Source organism: Plasmodium vinckei (genome assembly GCF_900681995.1).
Source record: "Plasmodium vinckei vinckei genome assembly, chromosome: PVVCY_10".
Classification (NCBI taxonomy): domain Eukaryota; phylum Apicomplexa; class Aconoidasida; order Haemosporida; family Plasmodiidae; genus Plasmodium; species Plasmodium vinckei.
In genome coordinates this window covers 74,750-89,118 of record NC_051302.1, presented here as the reverse complement: position 1 = coordinate 89,118, position 14,369 = coordinate 74,750, and the positions used below count along the sequence as shown (strand labels likewise).

At 22.6% G+C, this 14,369-nt stretch overlaps 3 protein-coding genes across 3 annotated transcripts; 1 reads left to right on the top strand and 2 right to left on the bottom strand.

Moving 5' to 3' along the window:
* Window positions 1–441: 441 nt before the first annotated feature.
* On the bottom strand, window positions 442–6,360 carry PVVCY_1000250 (erythrocyte membrane-associated antigen, putative; the record flags this gene model as incomplete). Its single annotated transcript, XM_008625483.2, has 1 exon — window positions 442–6,360. One exon carries the CDS (start codon window positions 6,358–6,360, stop codon window positions 442–444), a length of 5,919 nt encoding a protein of 1,972 aa, XP_008623705.2.
* A 3,452-nt stretch (window positions 6,361–9,812) lies between these two features.
* On the top strand, window positions 9,813–11,870 carry PVVCY_1000240 (conserved Plasmodium protein, unknown function; the record flags this gene model as incomplete). The annotated part of the gene is made up of 1 exon (XM_008625482.1): window positions 9,813–11,870. The coding sequence occupies one exon, from the start codon at window positions 9,813–9,815 to the stop codon at window positions 11,868–11,870; it is 2,058 nt and encodes a 685-aa protein (XP_008623704.1).
* A 956-nt stretch (window positions 11,871–12,826) lies between these two features.
* PVVCY_1000230 (conserved Plasmodium protein, unknown function) lies at window positions 12,827–13,255 on the bottom strand (the record flags this gene model as incomplete). The annotated part of the gene is made up of 1 exon (XM_008625481.1): window positions 12,827–13,255. The coding sequence occupies one exon, from the start codon at window positions 13,253–13,255 to the stop codon at window positions 12,827–12,829; it is 429 nt and encodes a 142-aa protein (XP_008623703.1).
* Window positions 13,256–14,369: the final 1,114 nt, after the last annotated feature.

Sequence of the window (14,369 nt, the reverse complement as noted above, 5' to 3'; positions counted from 1 at the left end):
GTATCGCATATAGGAAAATGATATATGGATATGCAAACATTTATATGATATATCGAATAAAGGTTCAAGTTAATTAAATTTTAATCTTAACACATGTTTTTTTTAATTATATTAATGGCATATAAAAATAAATAAAGATAGAATAATAAAAATTTTAATTTTGATAAATAAAAAAATTAAGCTGATATTATTTGGGATAATTTTTAAATTAAGTAAACATATGTAGCATGCATGCATATTCATATATATAGCATGCATATATATGGAAATATAAACTGAAAATAAAATATCATATACTACAGATATAATTTGTATTAAAAAAAAATAAAAAGGTAAATAATAATATATGAGAGGGGTGAATAAAACAATAATAAGGATAAATTGTTTATGGTATATATTGTACCCTTTTGCAAAATGATATTCATTTGTGTGTATATATATTTATAGCAAGTCTTCCCAATTTTCTACAATTTCCTCTACTTTCTCTTCTTCTATCTGGTTGTTATTTAAATCTGAATTAATGGTATTATCAGTATTTTGGATGTATTTTGGGTCATAATCATTTGAGAACCCAGTATCATCTCCATAAAAATAGTAGTTATCCGAAACATTTACATTTTTCAAGTTAACAGATTTATTAATTTTGTTTAATTTATCCAATAGAGAATAATCAGCACTATCTAAATGTTCATTTAATTTAGTTATATGGACGATTGCTCTTTTTGATGATATCCATTTGAGCCATGGTAGCCAATTGGCTGGATCATTTGCTAATGTAAATTGATCACCAAATATGATAACTCCTCTTTTCGCTCTTGTTAACATAACATTTAATCTTCTTGCATCTCTTAAGAAACCTAACTCGTTATTTGCATTCGATCTAACCGCTGAAAATAAAATTAAATCCTTTTCCTTTCCTTGGAATCCATCAATTGAATCAATTTCTATTCTATGTGCAGCTTCATATGGGAATGCTTCTTGAACTGCTTTTTTTAATTTAATTTTTTGTGCATCATATGCAGTTAAAATACCTATTTCGTCAACTGATACACATCCTTCATTAACAATAGATTTTAAAACTGCTATCAGTGGTTCTATTTCATATAAATTAAATTTGGATGTTCCATAAGCATTTTCAAATTTACTTCCTGGTTTACCTAATGACACATCTATGAATACTAATCTGCACTTGGGATTTGGCCATAAGAACCCTTTAATAATGGGCCTGTTTTCTTCCGTAACATTAGCAGTTTTTAATTTATTATCATAAAAATGAAAGTTTGGAAATGTACAAATACTTAAATGCATACGTCTTTGTGTTGATAATAAATGTATTGGCGCAATTTTCGCCATAACAAATCTCTCTAATAACGATTTATCTAATCCTAATTTAATAGCATCTGGTGATATAATAGTTGGAGGTAATTGTTTATGATCCCCAATTAGTACTAAATTGGTACAATAATGACCTAAGGGAATCAGGTTAGATGGTTCGATTGACTGTGCACATTCATCAATAATAACTCTTTCAAATTTTTCATTATCAAAAATTTCATGGCCCGATCCAACACAGGTAGCTATGACAACATTATATTTTTTAACAGCTTCAAGAAATAATAATGCTTTCATAACTTTAGCTTCTTTTTGCATATTATTTTTTCGTAGTTTTAATAAATCTTTGTATCTATGAAATTCCATTATAGCTTCTTCATGAAAATCGCTATCACTACCAGCCCCTACACGAACAGCTTGAATATTTCTTTTTTTTAAACCTTCTACTAAATTATTAGCAGCAACATTTGAATCTGCAACAGCCAATATTTTTTTGTTGCTGTTTTGCCTATGCCAACTATCGATAATAGCACATGCGACATGGGTTTTACCTGTACCTGGAGGTCCCTGTACTAAAGTTAATCTTCGTGTCAAAGCGCTTAAACATGCTAATTTTTGAGAATCGTTAAGTGGTAAATTAGTTGGCAAATTAATACTTTCAACTAGATATTGATCAACATCTTCAAGGTAAGTATTTCCAATTTGTTTATTTAATGCTTCGTTTAATAAATCCTCATATGGATTTTTTGCTTCTCTACTATAATCTTTTAAAATATCTTCTTGCGAGTTTTTGGATGGGTCATTATTTTGTAAATTCATTTTAATTTTTTCATCATCAGCAATTTCTTCATTCATTTTTCCAGTTTGTGCTATATATTTTGCATGCTTATTATATGTATGTAATATTAAAAAGCGAATTTCTGGAGTAAAAACATAAGGCGATTGATATTGTGTTGGGACTGAACTTATAAATGTAATTGATCTTAGTGCTTGCAGCATTCTTTCATGTGTAACTATATTTAATAATAAATACAATTTATATTTGGTGTATTTAATATTTCCTTTTTTTGTATTTTCTGCAGAGAATATTCTTACATTAATATTATAAACTGTATTATCACTTTTTGTACTTGTTATACTACCTATTAAACTGTTTGACCATGCATCTTCATCTTTTAATAGCATATCATATGGCTTCAATATAACAATATCATCTTCTCTCATTTGAGTTGATTTCATCCATTCCTTTTCTTCATTCGTTAATGTACAAGTAAATGACAAAATAGGCATAGTAACACTTTTCATTTTTAACAATAATGATTTATTTTCATGCAAATATTCAAAATCTCTTTTTTCTTGTATACTTTGTGCCAAATTAGCTTGTAATTCTAATGCTAACATGATTCTATACTTTTTATAATAATCATGTGCGCATTTAGATATAAAAATAGAATAATCCAATTCTACTTCACGTAATAAGCTAATACAATGGAAACATAATTTATCGTTTAAAACAATTACACATTCGTCAATTAATTTTTCCCATAAATCTATTGAAACAAGTTTATGTACATAATTACTATTATCACTTTGATTTTTAATATATGGATTACAAAAAAATAAATTACTGGAACTATCAATATATTGTTCTTCACAAGAATTATTTTCATATACTCCTTTTCCCATATCGGCATTTGCATATGCCCCATTATTATTCATTCCTGATGGATTAAAGTTCATTTCATTATTTGAAATATTATTATTGTTCATAGAGTTAGAATGTCCACAATTAGCATTATTGGTTAAATTATTTATTTTTTCAGATTCAATTCTTCCTTCTTTACTAACATCAACAAGGGTGTTAAGTAGCCTGTTTATGTGATCATAATTACCATCTATCAATAATTCTCTAAGTAGATATACTACAAATATAGACCATGCATTACTACTATATTGCATTATAAATTGGATACCTAAATTAAGAGCTTTTGTTAAATCTTTTGAAATAAGATCTCTTATATATTGCGCATTTTTCCTATCAGTTGCTGAAACATATTCTATTAAATTATTTTTTACTAGCATATCATAAGCAGCTTCACATTTTGCTAAACTTTTTGTACTTCCATAACCAGAACTTTTTGCTTTACATGATATTTTGCCATTTTTCCATTCCCATTCTAAAGTACATTTATATATATTGTATACTTGTTCAAATGTTTCAGTTTGATGAATTTTGTATCTTGAAGCAATATTATTTCTTAACATCTGTATGCTACTAGCATCTTGTTTTGTTAAACCATACACAATAAGTTCTGATGGGTCTGATATTCCAGGTGGTAATTGTATTTCAGAATTTATTTCATTTATATTATCATCACCTATATTATTGTGATTGCTGCTGTTGTCGTTAGTATTTTGAGAATTGTTATTCCAATTTTGAAAGTTCATATTATTATTATTTGCATTAGTAGGCATGCTGTTCATGTCTATATTGCTACTCATATTCCTGTTATACATATTAGTGGTTAACGTTTGCATTAATTGATTATCAGAAGATTGTGAGTTAGGAAAATTATTGGTGATTCCATTGTTGATATTGCTATTATCATTATTAATATATGATTCATCATAATTATTTAAGTTTTGGATATTTCCACCAGCATTATATACTGATTGATTATCTCCAAAACTTTTGTTTGGTATTTGTCCTTTAGAATATTCAAATTTATTTCCACCAAATTTATTCATATTGGATTCATCATAACTTTTATTATTACTATTGTTCATAATTTTTCCAAACATAGCATTTTCATACATTTTATTATTATTACTGTGCATTTTCCCCAGTTTTTTATCATCTGGAATTTTAGAATACTCTGCTTCTTTAATTAATTGATCTTTATTATCATATAAAGTCATATATAGTTTTTGAATAGCTATAATTTCTGCCACTTTTTCATGAGCATGCGTACCTATTGATTGATATATTTTATTATTAACCTTCCATTTTATATTTGTACAATATGTATTATTATTAAATGTATTTTCCACATTTTTACTTTCCACTTTTAATATAACATTGAGGCTGTTTATCATCCATTTACTCATTTGATCTAATTCTAAAAGGGATATATTTTTTAATTTTAATAATATTTTTTTTACACATACTTTCTTACTTAGTTTTTTTGTATTATGTATTCCAAATACTGTAATTTTTTCATTATTTGCAAATGACCATATAATAGAACATTTTATTTTATCATTTTCATTTACAAATTCTTCTTTGGATTCTGCTTTTAAATAATTTTTTCTTATATAAAAGAGGGTTAATATATTTTCATCTTTATACATGTAATTTACAAAATCACTAAAATCAAAATATATAGATGCATCAGAGTCTAAATTCAGGGTGCTAGTAGAGTTGTTTCCAGAGGAATGTATGTTTATATTTTCTACATCTAATGAATTATCCAATTTGTTAATACCTCCCAGGTTGTTCATATTCGTTGAATTTGAAAAATTATCATAATTATTTATTTTATTAACATCATTATTATAATTATTACTTTTCTTATCATAAGAAATGTTTCTTACATGTTTATTCATAATAATGTTTGCTCCTTTTTCGTTTTCGTTTAAAATTTTGCTGTTTCCATGATTGGAATGATTTGTCATCATACTCATACGATTTTCATTTTGTCCATGAGTCATATTAACGCTCATCAAATTGCCTGTATTATTATTAGCATCATTATAATTGTATGATGAAATTTTATTTATGTTTCTATTGTGTATTGATTGATTACTTATTGAGTTTCTCATATTGTTTGAATTTCCATATGTATTTTGTGATGATTCATGTTGAAATTTATCAAAATTATCATTTCTTTTTATATCTTTATTTTTAATTATGTTATTAATTTTTTGTGTGTTCACATTTGTATTATTATTTTCAATGTTGTAGTTACCAGACATATTTACATCATCACTATTATTATTAACTATGTTAGTATTACATGCATCTTTTGTATTTAGCATGTTATTTGTTTTATCTATCGAGCTCATATTAAGATCTTCAACTTTATTTATGTCATTGGTATTAATGCTTGTTATATCATCTGAAACTTCCCTTTTAAAATTTTTTTGCAGATAATTTGTATGCCCAATATTTTTGCTATATTGGTTATTATTATATGTGGATAAACTTTTTCTTCCTGAATTAAATGCGCTCTTCATGTTATATTTCATATTATTTTGATAATTGTCATGAAAATAGTTATATCGTTCATTCCCTTTCATGCTATTATAATTATTGTTATTATTATTCATTGGTTCATTTTCTTTCCTTTTTTCATTCGAATGATTTTTATAATTTCCATTTTTTATTGAATTATCGTGATAATTTGAATTAACTGGAAATTTACTATTAGTAGTAATTCCAGTATTCGTGGATACATTGCTATTATTGTAATCAATTTTTTCTTTAGGATTTTTTATCAATGAATTTTCTTTATTGTATGAATTAGTGTTTACATTTTTTGGAATTACATTATGATCATTGATATGTGAAGTAGAGTCATTATTTGTGTTAAAATTTGTATTGTCCTTAATATTAGAATTCGAAAATTTAGTACTTGTATTTATTTTTGCTTCGTTTAATAAATGACTTGAATCATTATTGGTGTGTTTAGAGTCTCTATTAAAATAACCATTATAATTATTCGAATAATTATGGTTATTGTTTGGGTATTTACTATTATTATTCGATAAATAACTATTGGAAACTTTACTTTTGTTTTTATTGATATGAATGTTATTGTTCATAAAGTTGTTAATGTTATTTCCACTATTATTAGAGTTATTATAATGTTTGCTAAATAAAGAATATCTGCTATTATTTTTATAATTTCTATTATAACCCTTTACATCACTATTACTTTTATTAAATGACAATATATTATCATTTATGATGTTTTCATTGTCATTATTTGTATTCATATTTATGGAACTGGAGACTTTCTTGCTCATTTTATATTTTTTAAGCGATATATTTATAAAAGCATTATAATTTTTTTTATTTGAGCTGATATTATTTAATATTAATCGATGGTTTTTTTTGTGTTTTGAACATGAAAATGGAATTAAGCTGTGAATGTGCGAATTACTTTGTTTTACTATAATACTTTCTGTTTGCAATACGTTAATTAATGAAAAAATATACATGTATTGGCTTGCTAGTGATACTTTCTTATATTTCTTTAAAATCATATCATATATAAATATATAATAACAATCATAATATGCTAAAATTTTTTATAAAATGTGATTTCAAATTTATAAATACATGCAAATACATTATTATACTTCTATATGTAGGTATCAAGAGCATACACTGGTGTTATTTCTATTTTTATTGATGGGAAACACATAAATTTTATGAATTCACTAAATAAATATATATTAATACAAAAATAAGCAATTTTGCAACATTTTTATAAGGGGAAAACGACTTTGAATTTATTCTATGTAAAAATGTACGTTAAAATTTTAAAAGAAATATATTAAAAAATGTAAATATGCATTACTAACTAATGAGTAATGAATTAATATTAAAAAATTCGGGAAATAGCATATGAATAGATAAATAATATATATATATTATACATAAATATATATATCTACAATAATATATTGTATATAAATATGTAAATATTTATATTTGTAAGCATGAAATGCAAATAGTTACAATAATTTATATCAATATGGTATTATATATGAAAATTGTTTTATTTTGATTTGTACATTTTCTTCATTTATTCTCAACAAAATATGCAATATTGTATATATAAATGATATAATATTTCCCTTGTATTTAAATTATAACAATATGTTACATTGAATATAATATATATATAATATATTTTTTTTGAGGGTTTATTTTTATATATTTTTCCTTTTACACTGATTTTTATAAGATCATTCAATCAATTTATATTTTATATTTATATTTTATTATTTTTTGTTTTATTTTATAACACGAACACAATAATTTTATATATACATATTATAATTATTTTTATATATTTTTGCTGTTACTTTTTTTCACGTACATGTAAAATAATATAATACTAATATAATTATATATTATATAAAGTTTTATATACAAGCATGTATGTATTCATTTGTAGCCACTTTTGTATATAGAAACATATTTACGCGCATTCGTATTATACATATGCATTAAGGTTTTCGTGCTTATATAAAATGATAATTAAAAAAATAATGGCATAAAATTTTCATTATTTCCATAGGAATAAATTAAAAAAAAATTAACATTAAATAACATACGCGGTGTATATAAGATATACCAAAACAATAACAAATTTATTACCTTCTTGTCATGTATATATTTATAAGCTCCTTGTTTTTTATAAAAATGTTCCAGTGCTTAAAAATTTATTTATATATGTTTTTACGCGTAAAACATAAGTGATTGATTAAGTATATTTTGGTAATTTACGCAGTTTTAAATAAAAATGTAAAAAATGAACAAACAATTAAGGGCATATTATATCACATACTTAATGTATAATAATATATAGTAGTAACAACTTCTTTTTTCATTACAAAAATGCATTTAATGGATATACATAGCAAAAAAAATATTTATAGAATTATTCATAAGCACACACTATATATTTTTAATATATAGAGATTTTTAAATGTTATTGGTACTAAATATATATTAATTTCCCGTTTGTTGTTATAGTATATATACAATATAATGCGGGATAATACTGTTAATTATTGTTACTTAGGTCTTGTTTTTTTTCTTTATTTATTATTAAATAGGATTTTATATACATACATGCACATTTACAATTATATAAAAGTATATATATAAAACATATATATATTGCTTTAAAATGACGGGCATACACAATTATAAAATATTATTTCAAATATCACAAATATATATTAGTATATATGAAAATGTAATCATATTAGGCTGATAAAGTTAACTTTTAAAACATAATATTTTTGAATAAGCATTTACATACCATAGTATTTCTTTTAACACACTTTTAGTACTATAAATTTGTATTTAAATTATCATTGTTTAAAGAAAAATATAATAAAAAATCATAAAATTTTTTGATATGCACATTTATTGTTTTTCACTATTACATATGCATACATATAATGGTGAAATTTGAATGATAAAATATGTATGTTTTTGTATTCTTATTTTAGGTATATGCTTCATTTGCATTAGACTATATTTCATTTAGGTTAATATAAATGGAAATAATTTGAAAAATACTATTGTTTTATTTCATTTGAAAAAATATGATTAAAAAATATTTCGTTGTAATATAATTTAATGTGCAATTAACAATTATCCTTTTACATCGAAGTTCTATTAATTGCTTAAAAAGTATTTTTTAAAGTAAAATATAGGTATAAAACGTGTTTGTATATACTCTCTATATATGTACATACGCATACAGTCATTTATTTCAGCAATATAATTATATACATATACACTATTAAGTGTGTAATAGTTGAGACATAGTAAAAATATAGAGAATATTCTTATTCGAAATTTTAAAAGTTTAAAGTGCATTTTTTTGAATAATAAAGATAAGGGATAACTTTATAACGACAATATTTGTATTGCTTTCCGTTTTGTGTATAGACCAAAAATAAAATTTCGCGTTTCATTAAAAAAATAATATTTTAAAAATGAATTAAGCAATAAATAACAATATAATAAAATATGTTACGAGGTCGCTATTTGCGCATATAGTTTTGGGGTTATAAAAGTAAGAAGAAAAATATAGACGTTCTTATTATAAAAAAATAAATAACATTTGTGATATAGAACGCTCATATACAAGTTTTCACTTAGATATACACCATCATATTATATGATTATGTACATTTTCATGTATTTTTTTTTTTTAAATAAGAAAATGTTTTTGCATATTAAATTTTTAAAAATCATACTGTAACACTAATTTTTATTCTATAAAATAGCAAGAAAATTTTTAATTTCTATTTTTCTATAAAAACAACATGCATAAAAATTTATAGAATTTTTTTTAAATCGAATTATGCATTACAAAATATAATGTAAGTATCATTTGATAAATAATACAGCATATACACATTTAAGTTGCCATGGGCTTATTAAAGGTTAACAAAATGTATGCAACTTATTAAGTGACATATATATTTTAGATAATGAAAAAGTGAATAAATGAATATGGAATGAAGGGTATAAGGAGGATAAATAAGTGATAGTATATATTATACATAACATAAAATAGATATGTATATATATTTCTTATTATGCATAGATATATCGTTTCTTTTTATTGTATATTATAAATGAAGGGATTTAGCAAATCTATATATTACAATGAAGCAATTTGTTTATTAAAAGCAGGATAAATATTATTGGGAAAAAAAGAAAAATGATTAATTTCTTTAGTTCACCATTAAAAAGAAATGTGGTCACACGGAACAAATATGTTGATGCTTGGAATAGAAAAAAGGCAGGATTTAGCTCTAAACAAATTGGTATGTTGAATATAAAAACGGTTAAGGATATGAAGAAAATGATATGCTATATTGAAAATATATATTCCAATGATAATAACGAAAAAAAGAATAGTTTTGAAAAATATTTTGGAAATAATGATGTAACTGGATATTTGTATAAAGATAGTAACTTTGAAAAAATATATAATGAATGGAATAAGTTTCATTTGAAAAATAAATCAGAAATAGAAAGGGAAGAAAATGTAATAAATGAGAATAAGGATCCTAATTATGATAACAACAACTGTAAACATTTGAATTCTGTCTTTCAATTATGTTCAAATGAAAATGGTGAAATGAACATTATGAAAAAAAACATAATTGGGATTTATATTCCTGAAAATAAAAGTATTAATTCTATAAATGCAAATTATTTTTATATTTTTAAAAATTTAAAAGATTTAATGGATGGGAAAATTATTTATGAATTATATCTTATTTTGCCAAATTGTGTATTCCTATTGTCATTTATTAACATTTTCAAGGAGTTGATTTATTACGAAAAGATCATGGAACTTATTGAAATGAAAAGGGGTAAAATAGGGAAGAAGGAAAGTATAAAAAATATAATTAAAAGTAATATACTAAGACGAATTTATAAACATAGAAAAAATACTCTAAAAGGAGAAATAAAAGATTCCTTGGAAAAAATATTTTCTCAAAAAAAATACATTAAAATAATATATGAAGACTCAGTTGAGTTGTCTTCTTTTTTATATAAATTTTTAAAAATAAATTTATTTAATATTATAGATTTACATTATTTATACCATAATATATTGTCTATGTATGAGCTTAAAATTATAAAAAACAATATTTATCAAGTGATTAGTATATTGTTTCCGGATATATATAATAAAACAATATTTTATGAATACAAACAACTTCCTAGTATGGATGAAAAGTATCGAATTGGAATAAATATGAGTGGGCATAATAAAAGTAAAAAATTCCCAGAAAAACAAAAAGTATATTTAGAATTAGGAAAAGCTGATCCTTCAAATGTTAATAAGAAAGATAATCAACATTTTCAATGTAAGAACAAAATTATGTCTGTATATAATTGTGTTGATAATAATAACGAATTACTAAATTATGAAAAGCAATTAGTACACATTTTATACATATTCCCATGCACACACAAATTACTTTCTAAATATAAAGATTTGGAAGGATATAACATTTGTTATAAAATGAATGAATTAATTGAAAAATATATATCACTGTCTACTTTCCGAAATAAAATTTTATATATGAAAAATGAAAAATTATTTGATAACGATAATATTAAAAAATATAGAAAAGAAGCTAGTAATACCGAATATCATCAAAATAATTATGAGAAATATAATGATAAACTTATTACTTCATTGTGTAATAAATTAAATATAAATGAAGAGATAATATATAACCATCATTTAACTATAGGGGGGAATGTGCATGCGTATATATATGAGAAAAATAAATGTACAAAAAATATAACATTCCGTTTTAATTTAAACTCTAAAAATATTGTTTTTAAAAATGTTTTATCAAAGAAATATTGTTCTATATATGATAAAAATAATAGAAGAATCAGTATTTATAAATATTTATTAAAAAGTGTAAATAATAACATTTTTTCAAATACATCACCCACACTTGTAAATAGAAATAAAGCAATTTATAATTATAAAAATAATATATTAGTGGGATATTTAAATGATAAGGAAAATGATTTTCATTTTTTTGATGACAAAAATATCGGCGATGTTGTTTTGTGCAATATACGTGATATTTCTTCATGTGGAAAATATTTATATTTAGAAAGATTTGACAAAAAAAATTTAATTTTTCACTTTCGAAAAAAAAAATATGTTAATTTGGAGAGAAATTATGATTACGATGATATTAATAAGTTGGATAAAGACATGTTAAAAGAAATTATGTAGAAAAAAAGGAAGAAGATATAATTGTATTTTTTTTCATGAAATGTGAATTTGTTTTATATATGTCTAATTTCATATTATTTTTATATAACATTAAGATAATTTTTTGAACATTTTGTTTATTATTAAAAAGTTGCAACATATTTTATATGTATATTATTGCCGACATATAATGATGCTTCTTTTATTTAGAATATAAATTATATATTTGTTTTTTGTTTTTATTTTATAATTTGTTTAGTATTTTCCGTTTTTTTGTGGTTAATAATGGCGGTTTAATCAAAATAATAAATATACAAAAAAAATGCATGTGCAAATATATGTACATATGTGAAGTGGTAAAATTTGTTTATGTATTTTATTATTAAAGCATAACATACTCAGACTAAAAAAAAATAAAATAATAAATATATACATAAATGCGTATAGGTTGAATAATATTATAATTGGATAAAAAAATACAAATAAGTTGAATTACAATAATAAAAAACAAAAGAAAATGGGACAAAACTATTTAATTGAATTCATTCCATTTTGGTTATAGACTTTTTATAAAAATACATGCTTAGCAAGAAATAATGTCAAATAAATTTTTATAATACACAAAAATAATGGTAGATATTGCATATATGATGCTTTATTGATTGCTTGGCAAAATGATATGGCTTAATTTCATAAGACACTAATGTTATAGTAAAACAAATATACTCCATTTTATTGTATATTATGTGTGGCATTGGTGTGAAAAAACTGAAATAAATTTAAAAATCAATATGGTTCAAAATGGGGCTTTAATTATTTTATATAACGCAATATAATATAGCATCATAAGGGTAAATATTTATGCGTGTCTAAAATTATAAATATCCCTTTTATATTTCATCAATTTTTTTGGAAATGTCATTTTGGGTATTTTCCTCGTTATATTCATCTTTATTTTGAAAGTTTATTTTACTTTTTTAAATATCAAATATATCATCGTCCAAACCAATGTCTTGTTGAAAATCATTGTCATTAATGGATGGATCTTCGTTATTAAAATGTTCATTGGAATAATTGTTATAATTATTATTGGAATATGCGTCTGTATTATCATTTGGATAATTGCCTATATTGCTGTTAAAGGTATCGTATGTACGTGGACCAAATATTTGATCTAACACTCTATTACTTAAAAAAAAACCACATCCATATACAAAGCTTTCATAAAAAGTATTTAACAATCCTCCACCAAATCTAGATATTTGATTATTTCCATATTGCTGATTTTGAAGGTTATTTGGCATAGAATTATATTGTGTTACATTTCTATGCAGATTTTTTCGTACACCCCTCTTTGGCGTATTGTTATTTATAAATCTAGAAAAGTTCCTCTTAAAAATAATCATTTTATTAAACAAAGTGAGATTTATACCAAAAAAAATATATGCATATATATAGAAATAATCAACAATTCATTATAATATATATTTGAAGCAAAATTATATTTAAAAAAAAAAACAATAGTTTCTTATTATTTTTAATTAAATTAACTGAAAAGGATTAAAATATTGTTGATTCATTTTTTCTCCAAGTAAATATTTTAAAATCAAAAAAATAAATGATTATAAAACTTGTGTTATTTTATTGTTTATTTAATTATATACAATATTTTTGATTAAACAGAATATTAATATGTAGAAAAAATCAAAGAACTTTTTTTAAACATTTTTCCTTTGATTATTTAATGAATAAAAAAATATGTAATTTTTTTTAAAGAAATGTTTAAAAAGAATGTCAATTATTTGTGGTAAAAATTTTGTTTGTTAACATATTCATATAACTGAAATTCATAGATACAAGAAAATTTACATATTGGGAACAGGTGAATTATGCACTAAAATACATATTTGCCGTATAAATAAATATAAATAGCGTATAAATTTTTGATTGCATTTAGGCATAATTATATTTTAATTTTTGCTTTCCCTCATTTTGTGTAGATATTTAAAATTTGTTCCATGGATATAAATATTTTTCGATGATTTTTTGGAAATAAAATTGGTAACAAAATAGGCACAAAAAGTGTATTTTTTATTAGTGTAATAAATATTACATTTTTAAATTGCTATTTTCCAAATTATAAGTTTGTGAAGAGCTACCAATTCTTATCGTTTCATCTCTTTTTTAATAAAATATATAAGAAAACAAAATTTTATAAGTGAAAGGTGAAACAAAAAAACAAATAAAACCGAATAAATTGTTATAATAAGTAAATGGTAAAAATACACATCATATAACACATAGTCATTTTACTTTGTTTATGGCTCCTTTTATTTTATCTCATTCCATTATTGTGAATAAATGTATAAGAATAATTAAAACCTGATGATATTAACGATGTTATTTATAAATATTTAAATTTGTGAAATTTTATGATATATTTTTAACCATTTCTAATTACACACAACGATAGCATATTCGATTATCTATACACAATCCAACATAAACTGAACAAATATA